The sequence below is a fragment of the Anopheles gambiae genome, chromosome 2 (assembly GCF_943734735.2).
Source record: "Anopheles gambiae chromosome 2, idAnoGambNW_F1_1, whole genome shotgun sequence".
Lineage (NCBI taxonomy): Eukaryota > Metazoa > Arthropoda > Insecta > Diptera > Culicidae > Anopheles > Anopheles gambiae.
Window position 1 is genome coordinate 47,134,707 of NC_064601.1, and position 8,752 is coordinate 47,143,458.

Consider the following 8,752-nt stretch of genomic DNA (forward strand, 5'->3'; position numbering starts at 1 on the left):
GAATCCGGGCAAGGTCGAATCCCGATAAGCCAATCAAGACTTGTTGACTTGACTTAACAAACAGTTGTGCATAAACATCTTATGCTATAAATAATGATGTTCATTCATGGAAAGAATATTCTTCGACAATTAAGAAAACATATTCAACCATGTCAAAACGTAGCTGATGTCTGAAAGTTAAATGTTGAATAATTGAATCAATCAGTATCATTGTATCATTGCGTTTTTTATCGCTATGTATAATGTGTTTTGATTTATTCATCATGCAATATTTGCAATTTTTAAGTGCTTTGAGATTGATTTCTTTATGCGTGGTTGTGTTGTGCTTTTTCGGACCTTTTTCGTTCTTGGAGCGTTTAATATGGTATTTCGTCCCGGGGGAAGAAAGATCCAATTTAACGCTCTAATTTCCGGAACGGAAGCTAGCTTGGGACCCCGTTTGCACTATTCTAGTGCCAACAATGCTATTGAAATACATTGAAACATTGATTTTGACTGTTTGTCACCTTTAGGTTTGTGTGGAAATTTCACTTCTTCTTACAACCAATCTGAAAAGTCAAATAAGTCAAACTTACAAACAAGGTTGTTGGTTATCAAGATTACGTTGAAATTTTCAAAAATGTCAGCAACAAAATCCATTAGTTTCGTTTATGTCCGCTTTTGATATATTTTATTGCTGGTCCACCTACGCTTACCGGTGAACTCAAGTTGAACTCCGCGTCGTTATAAAAATGCTTGTTTATTTAGGCCAACGATAATTATTCCATACAATAAGTTACAGTTTGTTAGACTTAAGTATGTTAGACTTAATCGATCGATAACTAATGCAATTCATAAAACGCTTATACAAAATAATGACCACCACTTTCCCGTCCACTCATCCTTTTCTTCGCCTATTTTTTTTTAAAGTTACTAATCAATCTTCCCTTTGGACAACGTAGATGTTTTTAAAAAGATGAGTTGTCTTTGTTACGCATTTTTATTTTGTGGACATAGTTGACATAATTGTCAAATATATCAACCCCAAACAATTTTTTTATCGTCGCGAGCGCATATGGTCGTCGAGCTCATCGTACGACATCGACCTACTATCGAATTAATGCCGTTCCACGGTTTTACTGGGCATAGTGATCCTGTCAATTAACTTAATTGCCTGTCTTTTTCCACTCACTAGCACACGGACACACATACTCTCAAACACCTCGTCGCACAAATGCTGACCGTTGGTAATTGTTGTAATCTTGTACCTTTCACAGATATCTAGCCGTAACGCAACCATTAAATTATTCCCGTCGCCGGCGCTCGAAACGGCTGGCGCTGCTGATGATCCTGGTCGTATGGGTGCTGGCACTGGCCATCACATGTCCTCCGATTCTCGGATGGTAAGCCTCGCTAACGCTACACAAACGGGGTAAAAGCTAACATGTTTCTCTGCCTCCTGTTGTTTGGGTCTCATTCCCGCCTCGTCCCAAAAACACGCCACAGGTACGAACCGGGCCGTCGGGAGCTGGACCAGTGCCGCTACAACCAAAACGAAGGCTACGTTGTCTTCTCGGCCATGGGCTCGTTCTTCATCCCGATGACGGTGATGGTGTACGTGTACGTACGGATATCATGCGTTGTCGCCTCCCGGCACGATAAGATGACGGAAATCGAAGTCCACAAGGTACGTGTTGCGAGGTCCTGCGAGTTCCCCGCCGACGCGGCTGTCTTCGCCTCTGGATTAAGGATTACAGGCCCCTGCTCCGGTAAAGCTAGCCACGTGGACAGCTGTTGAATACTAATAGAATAACCATTTTTCCCCCGCTGAACAGCAGCTAACACTGGCACGGTTGGTACGGATGGCTCGGGGGCACGTGCCCCACTATGTCAGTAAGGGTCCGTAACCCCGCCAGGCACAAGCAAGCGTGTTCAACTAGCAAACAAACATTGCACAGCGGAAGAAAATGGCCGCTCCGCATAAAAACAACCGGAAAACGGAAATCCCCGGAAACTCACTGACACAAAACATTCAAATTTATTCTGCACAATTGTTTGTGCTGAAGCGAAAGCATGATTTATGAAACGAGCCGAGTGTCACGTTTGTTGCGAGGCAAACAAATTTCATGTTTGCATGCCATTTGTTGCGAGGGATTTGCTAAGAATACGGTCTCTCTATCTTTAAATTACATTCCGGTATTTGAAGGGATCATGTTTTCGGTGTTTGCTTTTCAGCCGTTTAAGTTTGCTTTAACCAGTTTGTCCGTCCAGGAAACAGGGCGGACACATAATTGTAAACTCATGTATTGTTGGTTCGCATGAATTTCTAATGATGAGTCCCTTTGTAAGGCTGCTAATTTCGTTTCAAATTCGTTCCACCTCTTGCTAATGTGATTTAAAATTCAATCTTCAAGCGTGCCATCTTTTTCCACAAGTGTTTTTGTGATGAAGTGAAGTTTTGCGATAGTAATTATCAAACAGAAAAACGAAAAAAATGACCATCGCTCCGCTCCACAAACGGCGAATGTAATTTATTAGACACAAAATATGACACAGCATTTGCGGTGCGCGCAAAACACTTCCATTATCTCCGTCACGCACTTTCGGCTGTGGCCTTTTGAGGCAAATCATTAATTAATTACTAATGAAATTTACCATCCGTTAAATCGAGTTCACTGATACTAACGGCAAATACTGACTCCGGCTGACAATGGACTCGCTCCAACCATCATCCCGGCCGTTGTGCAATCTCATGCTGCCTAATTATGCGACAGACACCACTGCAGAGCAACATAAATTTCGATACCGTGCGCTCTTTGCTTTTCTCCCGATTCATGCTAATTATCCACAAAATGACTGTCCGCTGTCGGCACCGGCCACGCTCGGGTTGATCCATATCTCCACGCGCCTTGCCCATTTTGTCCCATTGTTTTGTCAGCGCAATTTTCTTTCACTTTTGGCTTCATGATTGCATTTTACAGAAAAGTCACCGAGTGCGGGAACCGGAGGAGGATGGCTACCAGTCCGAGCAGGACCCGATCCCGCTGAGCCCCAAGCGAAAGCGTTCCTCGTCGCAGCTTTCCACCGCCACCACGACGTACGTCGCCCAGCTGGGCCCGATGCTCGACGAGGGCGTGGGGGCCGGCCAGCCACCGAAACCGGCCGGCAAGCGAAACAACCACAAGCACGGGCACTACGAGCTGATGGACCTGAACACGACCGGTGGCAGTACGCAGAGCCAAACCACAATCCTTGCTGCAGCGGGCAACGGTACGGGAGGGCCGACCGGCGATACTTCAACCGCTTCTGCTGCTGCTGAAGGGCATCATCATCATCAGGAGCAGCTGCGACAGCGGACGTACGATGATGGAACGAGCCTTGACGCGATTGTCGATGATCCGGCCGTCGTGCTAGCGGGCCCTGGCAGTGGCAGTACCGAGAGCAACACTAGCACCGCCGCTACGACTGCCGCGCCCGTCTCTGCCTCGGTCAATTACAACAAACTTCCATCGACAGCCGAGCTCTGGTCGTCCGGCAATAGCGTTTTCAATCAGCAAAGCCACAAACCACAATCCCATTCGATGGCGAGCTTTGCCGGGGCGGCCGGTGCCGGCTCACCGCCGAACCATTCGCAGCACTTCCACCATCACCATCACCACCACCATCATCACCATCACCACCATCACGAGGGTCGCCCGACGGCGGCACTGGCAGCGGCGACGGGCGGGCTGCGGCGTAACAACACGGTCAACACTTCTATCACGACGTCGACCTGCAGCTCGGTGCAGCTGGTCGGCGGGCGAACCGGCGGCAACAACATCCGCATCCACCAGAAGTCCCTCTCCTCCCGCATCTCGTCGATGAAGCGCGAGAACAAGACGACCCGCACGCTCAGCATCGTGGTCGGTGGCTTCATTGCCTGCTGGCTGCCGTTCTTCATCCACTACATCATCACGCCCTTCCTCCCGAAGGACTGGACCGTGCCGAAGCTGAGCGAGTTCTTTACCTGGCTCGGCTGGATTAACAGTGCCATCAATCCGTTCATCTACGCCTTCTACAGCGTTGACTTTCGGGCCGCCTTCTGGCGATTGACGCTGCGGCGGTTTTTCCGCAACAGCGAGAAGGCCCCGTTCGCCAACATTCACAACCTTTCGATGCGCGCGCGATGAGAGGCAGGATGCTGTTTCCTCTCCCCTTTGCTACCGGGACACTCTTTTCCTCAGTGCGTATGTGCCTGTGTGCGTGCGTGTGTGTGAGTATGATTGATTGTGAGCGATAAGGGGACGCGGGGTGCACCATTCCCTTGGGCGTCATCCAGCGGGTTGCAAATTCGAACTACAATGGGCGACGGAATTCGCAACGGCTGGACGGAAAAATGACCGATTGGCGTGATCACGATATCCGGTTTGGTCAAATGGGCAATGACCAAACGGGGACGTGAGTGAGTGAACGATAACATAAAAAATAGAGTTATAGAACAAATGAGAGAGAGAGAGAAAGAGAAAGAGAGAGAGAGTGATCCTGCAGGCAGGCTTTCTATTTGTTATTATTTTTTGTTGTTCTATTATTCCTGTACGAGATTAGTCGTTGTTATCTTGGGTCACAATGTCGAAGAGGTCAAACAATTGTGAGTAGGATAAGTAGTTCAATTGAAGTCGTTATTAGGTACATTACAGCTGCTTTTAAATGTTCATATTTAAGGCAATCGAATCATTGTTAAATGAGCTTTTGTTGGCTTGATATTAGGCATTCGAATGGAAACCATTAAAACTTATTATCAAGGCCTTTAATCAACCTTCTTCTTCTCTTTTCATAACCAATCGATGGAAAAATGGGTAGGAAAAAACTACTTTGGAAAAATGAGCATCGATCTAAAAACTACTTATGTTCTAAGGAGAAGGATTCAGCCAGCATGCTACAAAAAATCTTTTCATTTCATGTAATTTTTTTATTTAGGCACTCATGTTTTGCAACTTTTTGGTAAAACATTGACCCATTCTCGCCAACTCTAAAATCTTAGAAATCTGATAACTAATTGGCTTGTTTTTTTTTTCTACGTATTGTTGGTGTTTTTATCTGATTTTTGCGATTGGGCGATTTGTGATCACAGGCTGGTCACAGACAACAATGCAGACAAAAATGTTGTAGTTATTAAACAAATGAATGGTACATTTCCAAAAAGACCTTATTGTTGCGATTGGAAACCGCTTCAACGAAAGCAAATGAAAAGAAGCATTTTATTGGTGTTTTTTTAATGAGATTTTTTGTAACTATCATACGCGTATTGAGATTGTCCCCGATTATTTTTTTATATTTTTTTTATTTTTTATAGTCTTTTCGATTTTACTCCGATTGATTTAACGATCTTAACCGGACTTATTTCTACTTGATTTTAATTTCAGTCAGCTAATTCTCTCCTCTTTTTGGATATCGTTTCAACGTTATGTTCAACATAGAACCATCTTGTGTTCTCTGTTGAACCTTTTCAAGCTGTGTATGAAAGCCCGTGGTATTGGTAAAGAAAAACTTGTGTCAATATGCACGAGGTCATTGCCAACAGGTGGCGTGATAGTGGAAATGAAACATCGGTTTTTGGTTATAATACTTTCATATTAATGCTGTAATAATATGATACACGCTTCAAATGAAAGCTAATTGCACTATAAAATTAAACTATATTAAAAATCGATACTGCCTCTCTCTGATAGCAATCCAAAATTAGATTTGAACATTTATTTGCCGATTTGGGAATCCAATTACCTATCGTTCGATTCGTAAAACTTCATATAGCAGCTAGTTTTGGAGCAAATAAAAACCAAACACATTTCTCATTTTCACTTTCACCCTTTCTCTAGTTGTTGCGATCTCTTTTCGATCCTGGGAAGCTTAAATGCAGTGGAATAAATTGTTTGAAGATGTTTTATGACTTTGTACAGTACGAGCCTTTGAGTCTTTCAGGATGGCTTTAAAAGCATGAACTTCCCTTACCATGTGATATCAGTATGGTTAAAAGTATTTGGCAGCTTTTAATCATTTTATAAATATGAAAAAGTGTTTTTATTTGTTTATGAATTTGAAATGAATATAGCAATATTTCTATATTAACTGAAGATGTATCATTTTTCGATTCTTTTTTTCATGGTGTGGAACAAACAATAAAAGGCAATGAACAAATAATTCAAATGAATAACAAAACTAGAAAAATCCTGTAAACATGCAGCGATGAAAAGCAACTTTCTTAATGTTTTTATTTCGGCATAACAATTGTATGATTGTTGATCTATGTCTGACTTAGCTTATAATAGACTTGGCTACGAAAATGATATTTTTTCGCAGATAATTAAACCATGCGAAGGATCAGATCCGTGTAAAGGTTGATTATATAAAGTACTCGATGTATTTTTATTCACTTTAAACGTCTATATGATCAAGAGGCCACTGGGCACTTGTTATTTCAAGCCGTATTATACATGCACGCTATTTACGATCTCAGTGTTTTGCTCCTCTTCTATAAAATGAACGCAAACATTGAGTATTATCATTGGTTGATTGGTTTTCTGCTACCGAATGTCATACACTTGTTGTCTTCCGTGCGGCTAGAGGACGACAATTGCAGATGAAAAGACACTTTAAAGAAAGGTATCTTTGTTGCGATACGCTACAGAAAATGCTTAATGGAGGCGATCTGCATTCCTGTGTCTGCATCATTGGTCTCATTCATCACGGAACCTGAAGCAACGAGTTCTTTTGTAAGCCTACAGCTAACAGCGCAATTCACGTTCTATGCTTTCATTACACGTCATCGTACGACTCGTGCATTCATTTTACACAGTAACACACTCACCCTCGGTACGTGCCATATTGCGCCACTCCAGGTGGAAACGGAGTGCTCTTCTCACCTTTACTTAAACAGCTTCACAATGGTAAAAGTGGAAGCAAAAACACATCGTGCTTCACAGAGTTGAAAGGCAACAGAGCCCCACACACAGGACCAATGCGATCCGCATGAAAATGAAGTGTCATCGTTCACATTTGCTGCCATATTTGCTACAAAAACGGTCCCGCTTTGTGTGGCGCTTTATTATTCTGCTCGCTCGTGAGCTTTTTCTTTGTTTGTGGCGCATAATAGAATCGCGTGAAAAGAATGGTGAAATGTGACGAACAGGATTGGAGGGTGAAGCAAAACGTCACCCTTGCAGTAGTCAATCCCGGTGTCGGTGAAGAAGAATCGGAACGTTACACGCTTCCCAGCACGATGAAGGTGAAAAAATACGCCACCAAACAATTAAATAAAAAGTAATAATGGCAACAACAAAAAGAAGATTTTTTCCATACAGTCAACTTTTGTGTATTTAAACCACTGCCGTCTGACGGAGCCGATTACAACAGGAAAAATGCAAATGTGAATAGGAAAGCTTTAACACAAACACAAAACAAAAACGATGGTTGCTCGCTCGGAAAATGAATCGGCAAGCAGCGAACGCTTTCAATAAGGCAACGTTCGCGCTTGTATGCACTATTGCATTCTCGCACACGCATCATGTGATTGAGAGGCTTACAGAGGCAGGCAGAAAGCACAAATCGCGCAGTTAATATTTACTCTTGACGCATTAAACAAACAGCCTTGCAAAAAAAAGGCTTTTAAAATAATCTCCCATTAAAATCTTTCCCCTACGGGTGTGCTATTGAAATAATAATCCAAACCCCAGCAAGTCAATACATTTTATTTCGCACCATGATTTATTATGCTTTCGGGTCTTTTGTGTTTTATTTATGATGAAATAATCGAACGGGCCAGCAAAAGGGTCACGTACATCGTTAGCGATTTTCAACAGATTCGCCGGACAGTTGGCGACAAAAAAAAAACCGAAACGATGGACGTGCATCCTGGCCAAGAACAGGAGACAAGATAATGGCGATACAGTTTGTCGGGTGTTGTTAGGTTATCGGTCATCATACGTCAAAGCTCATTTTCAGTCATTTTCACACACTGGCCCACAAGCACAGTATTGCGAAGAAACAATGAAATAAATGAAACAAGCAGCAGAGGGTTGTAGCGGGTTGGCTGTGACCAAGTCCCGGTGGCAAACGTCCGAACGCATTGAAAGTGACCGTTGTGATAGCAAGCGAACAAGGCGAACAACAATTTCAAACTCCATTCGACCCATCGCGCAACTAATACCGCCGTAAGCCAAAATGATATATTTTAAGAATGCAGCAGGGGGAATACAAGGGACAGCGAATGAGGAGAGAGTGTGTAGCAAGGGCCAGCACGCTGATGATTAAATAGATGCAATGAAGTGGAAAATTAAATAAAATTAAAAACCTAAAAAAAAACCCTGCAAGTGAAGGGAACATTCATGCACACACATACACACACACACAAACACGTATACATTGTTGTTAAAGGCTGTCCTTGTGAAGAAAGGTTGTAGCAAACGAAGTTGAAAAAGACGGCAAACGACGCGTCCGCCGACGCGTCCAACTACGATTGATCGCGTGTGAAGCTGGTGCGACGGGATATGAGGGGACGCGTTACAATCAACCCCACGTTTACTAGTATTAGAGACAGCTGAGGACATGGGAAAAGGGGGGCAGAGGTGTACAAAAAGAGAGAAAACACCGCTCTCCATCAAACCCGGCTTTTCCCTTTTCCCCACCCAGTTAATGTTGCGCGCGGAAAATCATTTTCCGAACGTAAACAGCTTTTGTTTTTGTTCGAGTTATAGAAGCCATCTAGCCGCCGTTGAATTGAATAAAGAGGATTACTATG

General features: G+C 43.3%; 1 protein-coding gene across 1 annotated transcript in view; it reads left to right on the forward strand.

Annotated features, from left to right (window-relative positions):
• Positions 1 to 4,769, forward strand: part of LOC11175717 (putative tyramine receptor 2) — a 16,033-nt gene extending 11,264 nt beyond the window's left edge. The window contains exons 3-5 of the mRNA XM_061651719.1: positions 1,257 to 1,382; positions 1,486 to 1,666; positions 2,961 to 4,769. Coding sequence (XP_061507703.1) covers positions 1,257 to 1,382; positions 1,486 to 1,666; positions 2,961 to 4,148 — 1,495 coding nt within the window. The 3' untranslated portion in view covers positions 4,149 to 4,769. The remainder of the gene's footprint in view (positions 1 to 1,256; positions 1,383 to 1,485; positions 1,667 to 2,960) is intronic.
• Positions 4,770 to 8,752: the final 3,983 nt, after the last annotated feature.